Source organism: Theropithecus gelada, chromosome 6 (assembly GCF_003255815.1).
Source record: "Theropithecus gelada isolate Dixy chromosome 6, Tgel_1.0, whole genome shotgun sequence".
In the NCBI taxonomy this organism is placed as follows: domain Eukaryota; kingdom Metazoa; phylum Chordata; class Mammalia; order Primates; family Cercopithecidae; genus Theropithecus; species Theropithecus gelada.
In genome coordinates, this window is record NC_037673.1 from 173,664,586 (window position 1) to 173,676,642 (window position 12,057).

The 12,057-nt window shown below is 54.7% G+C and overlaps 1 protein-coding gene across 1 annotated transcript; it reads right to left on the bottom strand.

Moving 5' to 3' along the window:
- Positions 1–1,101: 1,101 nt before the first annotated feature.
- Positions 1,102–8,858, bottom strand: F12 (coagulation factor XII). The gene is made up of 14 exons (XM_025388315.1): positions 8,753–8,858; positions 8,329–8,386; positions 4,910–5,009; positions 4,683–4,753; positions 4,270–4,380; positions 4,002–4,133; positions 3,759–3,863; positions 3,448–3,613; positions 3,145–3,362; positions 2,808–3,039; positions 2,432–2,568; positions 2,205–2,348; positions 1,514–1,662; positions 1,102–1,423 (listed from the first exon to the last, which is right to left on the bottom strand). The coding sequence occupies exons 1-14, from the start codon at positions 8,807–8,809 to the stop codon at positions 1,256–1,258; spliced, it is 1,848 nt and encodes a 615-aa protein (XP_025244100.1). The 5' UTR covers positions 8,810–8,858; the 3' UTR covers positions 1,102–1,255.
- Between the last annotated feature and the right edge of the window lie 3,199 nt (positions 8,859–12,057).

Sequence of the window (12,057 nt, forward strand, 5' to 3'; positions counted from 1 at the left end):
AGCTCAAACAATCCTCCCGCTTCAGCCTCTCAAAGTGATGAGATTACAGGCGTGAACCACCGCATCTGGCCAATCTTTTTTTAATTTTAAAAAGCTGGTTTTGTGAACAAAAGGATGCTGTGTCTGGACAGCCAGACCTCCACCTGTAACCATTCAACCCCCAGATTGTGGTTCTTAAGCATGAGAGAACATCAGAATCCCCTGCAAGACTGTTAAACAGATTGCTGGGCCCCACCCCAGACTTTCTGTTTAGCAGTGTAAAGTATAGCCTGATAATTTGCTATGTGTAACAAGTTCCCTGGTGAGGGTACTGCTAGCCAAGGGACTCTGAGACCTACTACCCTAGTGCGTGTTGGGGTGGGGACAATGATATGTCACCCACCCCTTAGGGTCCACGCCACAGTCAATGCTAACTCTCCCTCCCCCTCCCCCTCCCTCTTCCCCTCTCCCTCCCCCTCCCTCTCCCCCTCCCTCTCCCACCGTTTCAAGTGATTCTCCTGCCTCAGCCTCCTGAGTAGCTGGGACTACAGGCGCACGCCACCGTGCCAGCTAATTTTTTGTATTTTAGTAGAGACGAGGTTTCATCATGTTGCCCAGGCTGGTCTCGAACTCCTGAGCAATCCACCTGCCTTGGCCTCTCAAAGTGCTAGGATTACAGGCGTGAGCCACCGCGCCCGGCCAATGCTAAGTGTTTCTAACCATGATTCTCAACTTTGGCTGCACATGGAATTATCTGGGGAGTTTTGAAAATATACCACTACCCATGCCCCATCCCTAGACATAGTGATTTAATTGGTCTGAGGTGGAACTTGGGCATAGATTGGCTCAAAAACTCCCCAAGTGATCTTAGTGTATGGTCTGAGAACTATTGCTCTGTAAACAAAATGTTAGTGAGTTTCTCATAAGGAATAACATGCAGGTTCTCCTTGCACAGGGCTTAGTACACAGTATCCTAGGCTCAGTAAACATTAGCTGGACCGGCATCTAGATTTTGCACGTTAAGATCTCATAGACCTTGTTCTCTGAGAGCTGTGGAGAAGCTGTAAATCGCTTTTCTGTCTTGGCATCTCCCGGCGGGACCCATGAAGAAAAGAGCTTTCCTTCTCAGCATTTTCAAAGCACTTTATTGAGTTCCTGCGCCATCCTGGCGCGGAGCTGGCCGCATTGGGGGAATGGGACACAATTTTGCCTTCCATGCCCCAGCCACTCTCCCACTGCGGAATCACCGAGGAGGGAAAGATGAGTCCCTGAGCAATCAGGAAGCGGTGTGCTCCCGGATCCAGGCCAGGTAGTAGGCCACATCGGTGTAGACGCCTGGCTTGTTGCGGTCACCACAGCCCGATCCCCAGCTGATAACGCCTTGCAGCGTGAGCCGGCGCTCTGCAGCTTGGTCCTCACACACCAGCGGGCCTCCGGAATCACCCTGGGTCGGAAACACGCAGCTCAGTGCTGTGGACCTGGGATTTGTACCTGACGGCCTCGGGGAAGGGCGCCAACCGGGCTGAGGGCTCACCTGGCATGCATCGGTGCCGCCCTCGAGGAACCCTGCGCAGAGCATGCCGGGGAGGATGGAGGCTCCGTGCACGTCCGGTGCTGAGCAGCGCTCCAGGGAGAGGAAGGGTACCTGCGCCTCCTGCAGGAAGCTGGAATATTCCTCCGCCCCTGCGAACACCGAGCGCCTTCTTCACACCTCACCTGACAACGCTCGCCGCCCGGACGATGGACGAAGCTGCGCCAGGCGCTTCTAAACCCACTCATGCCCTTCCTCTCTTGCAGCAAGCCCGAGGGGGAGGAGATGCCATTAATTCAATTTCATAGGCAAGGAAGCTGAGGTCCAGGGAAGAGCCAGGATTTGAATGGGCGGGGCGGAAACAGAAACCCCACCCCCACCACCCATCCAGCGTCGCAGAACGTGGCTCCCACACTAGCCCGGAGCACGGGGTCAGCGTCATAGTTGGACTTAGAAGCCCGGCGCCCAGAGGAAACCAAGAGCAAGTTGGATTATCCCTGTATCCCCAGGAGATTTGGGGAATCCCAGCAGTGAATCCCAGGCCCTGGGTGGCCCTACACATTCTCACAACCCATCAGGTCAGCGCCACCCATTCTGTAGGCACCCGGAATGATAACACAGTCGCGGGCTTCTCCCGCCTAACCCGGTGATCAAAGGCCTCCTCTCCTACCCTGCCCCTAGCAGTTGTGCCTACCCTCGAACTGGTGGCCCCAGCCAGCCACCTGGCAGAGCGCGGGCTCGGAGGGTCGCGCGGCGCCGCTTGGCAGGCACACCGGCTGAACGTAAGGCGACAGGAGCGCGCAGCTGCCGTCCGCATCCTCCTGAAGGCGCAACAGAGCTAACCCGGGCCGAGAGGAGCGTGAGGCAGGGATGCCGGGGGCCCATCCTCTCTTCCCGTCCCCGCGGGGCGCCCCCACGCACCCAGGTCGTGCTGGTAGCTGACGGGCGAGAAGGCCTCGTGCAAGCGGTAGGAGCGCACGGCCAGAGTCTGGCACTGTTCACAGCTGTGGTTATGGCGTTCCTGGCCGAGTACTACCGTCAGATCCTCGGGTGCCGGCCTGCGGGCGGGTAGGGGAGAGGCAGAACGCTCAGACCTGGCCACAAGCGTTCTGGGGAAGCCCCCTGCTCCCGAACCCCATCTCGTGTTCCAGATTCCTCCCCGGGAGCTCTGGAGGGGCGTGGAAAGAAGGGTGGGGCGGGAGAAGGTAGGGCACGGGTTCGGGTGCAGCGTGGAAGCAGCGCTGGGAGACGGAGGAGCCGCGGTCCCTGGGGCGGCGCTGGGCGGGCGGGTACTCGCCGGTCCTGCAGGCAGTGAGCAGCCGTCAGCACCCAGCAGGGGGCGATGAGGCTGCCGGCGCAGAAACTGTGGCCCCAGTACAGCGCGGCGATGTAGGGGTGCGCCCCGCGTAGCGCCACCAGCCCGCCAACGACGCGGGTCATCGAAGACAGACTCTTGCGGAGCCGCTGCCCGCAGCTCACTGAGCCGTTCCGGGTCAGGCGAGGCGGCTGCTCCAGCTTCACTGGCAAGGCTGTGGAGGAGCCGGGGCTGAGGACGCGGAGCCCGCGGCCCGCCGGCCGGAATCTAGCTCGCCGCCCAGAGCCCTCTCGGCTCCTCCTTCCCCCCGCTTCCTAACCTCCCGGGGTCTGGGACTGAGGCGGGGTCCGGGTCGTGGGCTGAAGCTTCGGCGGTGCCGGCTGCGGGGGCATGAGTGGGACATGAAGCCCAGGGGACACCGGGGTCGGAGGCGCCGCCTGGGTTGGGGCCTGGCACTGTGCCACGTCGCAGTACTCCCAGCTTAGCCTGTCGCCGATCAGCACGAAGCACCACGGGCGGATGTCGTTGTCCGGGTTCCTGTAGCCACACGAGGGGGCGCCGTTAGAACCCCGGGAGCCCGGGGCCCTCGGGCGGAGGGGTCACCCAGCCCCACGCGGCGCACCGGCAGAAGGCGTGGCCGCCCAGTCCCCAGTTCCGCGCTTGCTCGGCCGTCACGTTCCGGTAGGTGGCCTCCGAGGTCCACGGCTGACAGGGCGCACCCGAGAGCGTGGTCCTGGCCAGGCCGCGGTAGCTGAGCCCGCGGCCATCATAGCAGCTCGCCTTGGTGTCTGAGGAGAGAGGGGGCTCCCTGGGCAGCCAGGGCTGGGCTCTCCTGCCGCCCTCTCATCCGCTTTCTGCACTCTCCCTCCTCCTCCCTGGCAAGCCCGTCCCACCTGGGGGCTGGCCTTCTGCTTCCTCCAGACCCTCACTCACCCAAGTCGCAGAAGGGTCCGGTGTAGCCCACGGGGCAGTGGCACAGGCGGTGGCCCTCCACCTCTAGGCAGCGACCCCCATGGAGGCACGGGTTGGTGCGGCAGGCTTGGGGAGGGAACGCAGTGAGCCACCCCGGGCCTAAAGAGCCCCCCAGAGAGCTCTCCTTCCCGGCACACCACCCGGCCTCCTGCCAGCCTGTCTTCCTGACGCTCCTCCCTGGCCCGTTCCCAACCATCTGCTCACCCTGGCTGGCCAGCTGCTGGCAGTGGGCATCAGGACCCTTGCACTGGCATCTGGCCACAGCTGCTTGCTCAGATCTATACCATATCTCATTCTCGTGGAAAAACCGGAGAAGCTGAGGCTCAAAGCACTTCTCTGAGGACAAAGAGGGACAGTGGTTCAGGAGAGTCTAGGACCATGCCAAGTCTCCTGGTATCCAACGACCTCTTCTGCAGGCCCAGGGTTGCCCCGTCCCCCAGCACCCCCGCCCGGGTCCTCAGCGTCTCCTCACCTCTCTGGCAGTGGTTCCCAGTGAGGTGTTGTGGACAGAGACAGTGGGTGCCACTCAGCGTGTTCACACAGGTCCCCCCTTTCTGGCAGGGGCTGTGTTTACTGCAGTGGTCTGAGAGATGGACACGGTGGGAGGAAGAGCAGGGAGCTGAGTCAGACAGTTGGGGGCCAAGGCCCTACTTGAACCTACTTGCCTTGTGACTTTGCTACTCCAAGTTTCCAAGGCTTAGTTTACCCACCTGCAAAATGGGACCACTCCTTCCCAGAACTCTCCCTCTGGACTTCCAAAGGGTATTATGGAGGGAGAGAAGGGGCTGGGCCCAGAATCCCAGGTGTGTGGGGTCTGGTGATACCAGGAGAGTAATGAGGCAGGAGGAGAGAGCCCCGGGCCACCCCAGAGGCTGTGTGTAGCACCTTTCACTTTCTTGGGCTCCACACAGTATCCCCATCGCTGGTCCTCATCAAAGTTAGGGGTGGTAGCACACCTGTAGAAAGAGACAAGACTTCTCTGCTCTGCCCAGGGGCCTGGCCCACCCTCCCCTATCACAGCCCCCTCTCACTGAGCAGAGTTCCTTAGACAGAAGGACAGCCAGGGCCCATGTCTCCCAGGCCCCTGCTCCAACTCCTCTGCGTAGTCTTACCAGGTCTGAGGGCCTGGCCGGCCGTTGTGGGTACATTTGTGGTACAGCCGCCGGTGGTACTGGAAGGGGAAGTGGCAGGGCTCCCCGGTGACAGTGAGAACTGCAGGGACAACACACTCCCTGAGGACTTCCCCTGTACTCAACTGTGCAGGCACTGCCCCTCAGGGTCTGGCTGGGAAAGGACAGACCCTCAAAAAGGCCACTGTGCATTGAAAACACTTTCTGCTTTAAAAGTTGGGTTCAGAGCCAGGCGCGGTGGCTCACGCCTGTAATCCCAGCACTTTGGGAGGCCGAGGCAGGCGGATCATGAGGTCAGGAGATTGAGACCATCCCGGCTAACATGGTGAAACCCCGTCTCTACTAAAAATACAAAAAAATTAGCCAGGCATGGTGGTGGGTGCCTGTAGTCCTAGCTACTGGGGAGGCTGAGGCAAGAGAATGGCGTGAACCCAGGAGGCAGAGCTTGCAGTGAGCTGAGATCACGCGACTGCACTCCAGCCTGGGTGACAGAGAGAGACTCCGTCTCAAAAAAAAAAAAAAGTTGGGTTTAGGACTCAGACAGCTGGAGTAGACTGACTCCACCACCTGCTAGCTGTGTGACCTTGGGTAAGTCTGCAGTCCCAAGGCCAGGAAGAGCACTTGTCACAAAGCAGGCACTTAATAATACTTGTTGAACGTTGAAGTCAGTGTTAACCACTCTGAGCCTTGGTTTCCTTATCTGAAAAATGGCAGTAATAATACTACAGTTGATCCTTATTATTTTCTGGTTCTATATTTGAGAACATGCCTACTTGCTAAATTTTATTTGTAACTCCCAAGTCAATACTTGAAATGCTTTCATGGCCATTTGTGGACATGCACAGAGCAGTAAAAAATTTGCACACTCCCAGTTAAGGTTCAACAAAGCGTCACACTGCTGCTTTTGTTTCAGCTGTCGTATTGAACGAGTGTCCTTTTCAATCTACTTAGCGCAACGTTTTTCACACTTTGTGCTTTTGCTGGGGATTTTGCTTTTGGAAATGGCCCCTGAGCCTCCTGCTCAAGAGTTGTATAGTTCCTAAGCACAAGAAGGCTACCTTAGGGAGAAAGCGTGTGTTAGATACACTTCATTCAGGTGTGAGCTATAGTGCCATCAGCTTAGCATTGATGAATCAGCAACACATATATTAAATAAAACGTCTTTAAACAGAATCACACATAAAACGAGATTATATACTGTTGGTTGATGAAAATGTTGTGACCAGAAGCTCACAGGAACCTAATACTGTTTGCCAGTTCAATGTTCACTGTGATTTTACAGAACATAATCACCGCGAATTATGAGAATTGCCTGTGTCTTCTTCAGAGGAATTGTCGTGAGGCTTCATGAGATAATGCCGTGAAATGCTGAGCAGTGTCTGGCACATAGTACCTGCTTAATAAGCTTCTGCCACTATTTTGTTAAAGGCAAAGTGCACTTGCCAAGTACCAAACCAGAACCAGGACAGTAAATGGAAATGGATCTGAGATGAACCTATAAGATGCAAATGGCGGCTGGGCGCGGTGGCTCATGCCTGTAATCCCGGCACTTTGGGAGGCTGAGGTGGGTGGATCACCTGAGGGCAGGAGTTTGAGACCAGCCTGGCCAACATGGTGAAACCTCATCTCCACTAAAAAATACAAAAATTAGCTGAGCATGAAGGTGCGTTCCTGTAATCCCAGCTACTCGGGAGGCTGAGGCAGAAAACTGCTTGAACCCAGAAGGTGGAGATTGCAATGAGCCAAGATGGCGCCATTACACTCCAGCCTAGGGGACAGAGCGAGACTCCATCCCAAAAAAAAAAAAAAAAAAAAAGATGCAAATGGGATGGACGAACAGAGAGGAGGGGGACACTAGGCAGGGCATTAGGCAAGCATAGGGCACCAAGGTTGGGTAAGGCAAGAGGGAGGAGAAACTTTTGGGTGTGGGGTGAAGAGAGGAGGCTGAGGGAGTCCAGGGTTGGAATGAGCTGGGCCTCAATGCCATGCTTAGGGACTCAACCCCACCAAGTCAGGCCCACCAGGTTAGAGTCTATCTGGTTCACAGGCCCTGCTATGTGGCATGCTCTAGGTAAATTTTCTTTTTTTTTGAGACGGTGTCTTGCTCTGTTGCCCAGCACTTTGACAGACTCTTGCTCTGTTTGCCCAAGCTGGAGTGCAATGGTGTGATCTTCATTCACTGCAACCTTCATCCTCCTGGGTTCAAGCAATTCTCCTGCCTCAGCCTCCCAAGTAGCTGGGACTACAGGCACATGCCACCATGCCTGGCTAATTTTTGTACTTTTAGTAGAGACAGCGTTTCACCATGTTGGCCAGACCAGTCTCGAACTCCTGACCTCGTGATCCACCCGCCTTGGCCTCCCAAAGTGCTGGGATTACAAGCATGAGCCACCATGCCTGACCTCTAGGTAATTTAGTGTCTGGAAGAATGAAAGCAATGAGGAGCTATGGCAGGGCTTGAGGAAGGGGGAAATGGCAGGTACCCCTCATCTAAAAGGTAGTTTAATAATAAAAGCTAATTTTTTTTTTTTTTTTGAGACGGAGTCTCGCTGTGTCGCCCAGGCTGGAGTGCAGTGGCGCGATCTCGGCTCACTGCAAGCTCCGCCTCCTGGGTTCACGCCATTCTCCCGCCTCAGCCTCCGAGTAGCTGGGACTACAGGCGCCCGCCACCATGCCGGGCTAGTTTTTTGTATTTTTAGTAGAGACGGGGTTTCACAATGTTAGCCAGGGTGGTCTCGATCTCCTGACCTCGTGATCCACCCGCCTCAGCCTCCCAAAGTGCTGGGATTACAGGCTTGAGCCACCGCGCCCGGCCAATAAAAGCTAATATTTTTAAAGCATTTCCATGCACCATTCCATTCAGGTGATGGGCTGAATGCCTCACATGGGTTTTCCTTCTCAACAACCCTAAGAGGTTTACTATTATCAACCTGGTTTCGCAGAAGGGGAAATTGAAGCTTAGATTTGATTCTCACCCAGAGTCACCCAGCTCATAAGTGATAAAGCTGGGATTCAGAGGCATTCGAATACCAGAGACCAGCTCTTGATCCTTCCTTGCCCATTGAAGGTCCTGGCCTCTGTGTGGCATGATTGATGCCCACGAGACATACTGGTGAAAGGAAAAGAAGGGGAAAAGCTGGGGAAACTGAGGAAGGCTGGCAGGATCCCAGGTGTGATGGCACCAGCAGCACATATCTCAAGCACCTGCTCTGAGCCAGGCTCGTGGGCACTTAGACACAGTTATGCCCTGCCCTCAAGGATCACACAGCTCACGATCACTCTGGTGCCCATGGGCATAAGACCTAGCACCAAGTAGGTACAAGACTAGATTGTCTTGAGACTGCACATGCCACACCATACACATCCTCACCCAAGGGTTCTCAGGAGGAGGAGCCACTTACCGACTGTGTGCTCTTCAGCTTTGTACTTATGCTCCTTGGGCGCTTTCCAAGGTGGAATCTACAAGGGAGAGAAGAAGGCAGGGAACTGCCTAGAAGTCATAGCCTGCCACCGATCTGTTGCTAGTCTGCAGCTTCCTCTCACAGCCCAGAAATGCAGAGATTTCCTCCCAAGACCCAAACCCTTTCTACCTCCTCCCATTGTCTTCTTAAGGCCCATCTCCCCCAGAAATGTAGGCTGTGCCCTTGTATCCACCCAGTCTGGTTGTCTGTCTCCTCTGCCTGGGCCTTCGGGGCTGGCCTCACCTTTCCACATAGCCTCCTGGTCACCTGAACCCACAGGTCATGAGCAGAGACCATGGCTGTGATAGCGACCGCCCCCACCCCAGGACCATCCTGGGACAATCCTGGTTCCCACAGCACTCACCGAAAGTGTTGACTCCAGGCTCACCAGCAGGAACCCCAGGAGCAGCAGAGCCCTCATGGCGTCTGTCCGTTGGTCCAACTGCCTGCCCAGGAGTCCAGATCAATAGGGTTGGCCAAAGGTCTTGGAAATAGGGATTGGTCAAGCTGCCCCCCTGAGCCTGGTGGGGCACAGGCTGTTTATGGAAAGCCAAGTGGACTGACTTCCTTGGTCACCTGCTGAGGGCCAGGAAGTTGGGAGTTAGTGGGTGGGGGTGGAATGATGAAGAGCTGGGCTCCTCCTCTCTTTTCTAGACGGTGGGACTAGAAGCAGGAGAAGGGACGTTCTTGTGCTCTGGGTCCTGTGGAGATGAGGAGGTTAAGGAGATCAAAGAGAAGCTCCCTTTCACGGGCATCTTGGAGTCCACTGCAAAGTGTGTCCGTTTTCTATTGTCATGTAACAAATTGCCATAAACTCAGCAGCTTACAACAATGCCCATTTTCAATTTTTTTTTTAAATTTTCTTTTTTTGAGACAGAGTTTCACTCTTGTTGCTCAGCTGGAGTGAAATGGCACGATCTTGGCTCACTGCAGCCTCTGCCTCCCGGGTTCAAGCGATTCTCCTGCCTCAGCCTCCCAAGTAGCTGGGATTACAGGCAACCACCACCACGCCCAGCTCATTTTTGTATTTTTAGTAGACACAGGGTTTCATCATGTTGTCCAGGCTGATCTCGAACTCCTGTCCTCAGGTGATCCACTCTCCTCGACCTCCCAAAGTGCTAGGATTACAGGCGTGAGCCACTGTGCCCGGCCAGTACCCACTTACTAATTCACAACTCCGTAGTTTAAAAATCCCATGCGGGGAAGATTCACTTCCAAGCTCATTCAGGTTGTCTGCAGAATTCAGTTCCTTATGGTTGCAGGAATGGGGTCCCTACTTCCTTGCAGGCTGTCAGCCAGGGGCTATCCTCGGCTCCCTGAGGCCTGTATTTCTGGTCATGTGTCTCCTTTTTTTTTTTTTTTTTGAGATGGAGTTTCACTCTGTCGCCCAGGCTAGAGTGCAGTGGCGCCATCTCAGCTCACTGCAAGCTCCGCCTCCCGGGTTCACGCCATTCTTCTGCCTCAGTCTCTCGGGTAGCTGGGACTACAGGCACATGCCACCACGCCCAGCTAATTTTTTGTATTTTTAGCAGAGATGGAATTTCACCGTGTTAGCCAGGATGGTCTGGATCTCCTGACCGTTATTTGCCCACCTTGGCCTCCCAAAGTGCTGGGATTACAGGCCTGAGCCATCGTGCCCGGCCCAGGTGAGTTCTTAAAAGGAGACACATGGCGGGGCCCGGTGGCTCACGCCTGTAATCCTAACACTTTGGGAGGCCGAGGTGGGCGGATCACAAGGTCAGGAGATCGAGACCATCCTGGCTAACATGGCGAAACCCCGTCTCTACTAAAAATACAAAAAATTAGCCTGGCGTGGTGGCGGGCGCCTGTAGTCCCAGCTACTCGGGAGGCTGAGGCAGGAGAATGATGTGAGCCCAGGAGGTGGAGCTTGCAGTGAGCCTAGGTCATGCCACTGCACTCCAGCCTGGGCGACAGAGTGAGACTCCATCTCAAAAAAAAAAACAGAAACAAAAACAAACAAAAGAAACTCACTTGATTAGGTCAGGCCCACCAAAGTCATTGTCTTTTTTTTTTTTTTAGACACAGTCTGGCTCTGTCCCCCAGGCTGGAGTGCATGGCACGATCTCAGCTCACTGCAAGCTCCGCCTCCAGGGTTCACGCCATTCTCCGCCTCAGCCTCCCGAGTAGCTGGGAATACAAGTGTCCACGACCACACCAGGCTAATTTTTTGTATTTTTAGTAGAGACAGAGTTTCACTGTGTTAGCCAGGATGGTCTCGATCTCCTGACCTCGTGGTCCGCCTGCGTTAGCCTCCCAAAGCGCTGGGATTACAGGCGTGAGCCACCGCACCTGGCCCTGCCATTCTCCTTATTTTAAGGTCAATTTGGGACTTTAATTACATATACAAAATTCTTTCACAGAAGCATCTACATTCGTGTTTAACAGAATAACTGGGAAGTGTGCAAGCATCAGGGGTAGAGATCTTGGGGCCATATTAGCATTCTACCAACCACAGGAAGTGAGGCAAGAAAGCAAATGATTTCATGAGAAAAGTGCTAAACCAAGGGGCACTAAGATGTGCGGCTGGAACACAAGAGAAGATGGGGTGCACATGTGCTGCCCAGTATCTGTCCTGGTTCGGTAATGACACTTTGATTTTTCCTTTAACAATGACTCCTCTCTTACTTCTTCCATGGGCTCTAGTGCTGCCAGCTCTACCCTCAGAACTAGGGCTATGGGTGTGGCCTAGGTCTGGCCATTCAGGGCATGGCATGGACCTAGGTCTGGCCAATCAGAGCATGACATCTCTACTCCACAGTGATTGGTTCAGAGATAAGCATATACACAACTTAGGCCAATTAAAGTGCTAGTTTAGGACTTTTGCCAGAACTTTCGGGAAAGCAAAAAAGTTGCACTGGGGTTACTAAGCACAGAGCATGTGGGTCTGAACACGTTGATGATCACCTTTGTCACTGTCTAGGGAGGGCCTGTTTGAGAATGAAGCCTACACATAGGAAAAGCAGAGCAAACAGGGCAGAAAGGATGGAGGGATGCTGTGGCAGACGGCCTCAAAGACAGTCCCCATTGATCTTCACCACCTAGGATTCATGCCTTTGTATAGTGTCCTCCCACATTGAGTTAGGGCTGTTCAGTGTGTCCTTTAGAATATGACAGAAGTGGCTGGGTGCAGTGGCTCATGCCTGTAATCCCAGCACTTTGGGATGCCAAGGCAGGCGGTCCTGACCTGGCCAACATGTTGGCCAAACCCCGTCTCTGAAAAATACAAGAATTAGCTGGGCGTAGCGGCACGTGCCTGTAATCCCAGCTACCCGGGAGGCTGAGGCAGGAGAATCACTTGAACCCAGGAGGCGGAAGTTGTAGTGAGCAGAGATTGCACCATTGCACTCCAGCCTGGGCGACAGAGACTGTCTACCAAAAAAAAAAAAAAAAAGAATATGGCAGAAGTGAGGGTGTTGGACTTCCAAACCCAGGTCATAAAAGACATTGCAGTTTCTGCCTCAGTCTCTTGGATTGCTCACTCTGAAGGAAGCCAGCCACTACACTCTAAGGACACGCATGCAGCCCTGCAGAGAAGCCCATGTAGGGAGAAGGTAAAGCGCCCTGCTGACTGCCAGTGCCAATTTGACAGCCACATGAATGAGCTGCCTTGGAAGTGGATACTGCAGCCCTGACTGATATTTGGCTTGC

Bases quoted from the DNA above. Each gene is read 5' to 3' on its own strand.
- F12 (XM_025388315.1), bottom strand. From the start codon at position 8,809: ATGAGGGCTCTGCTGCTCCTGGGGTTCCTGCTGGTGAGCCTGGAGTCA. The intron at 3,864-4,001 runs GTGAGCAGATGG...TCCCTCCCCAAG, and splicing joins CCAGCAGCTGGCCAGCCAGG to CCTGCCGCACCAACCCGTGC. The intron at 3,363-3,447 runs GTGCGCCGCGTG...GTGTGGCTACAG, and splicing joins GGCGGCCACGCCTTCTGCCG to GAACCCGGACAACGACATCC.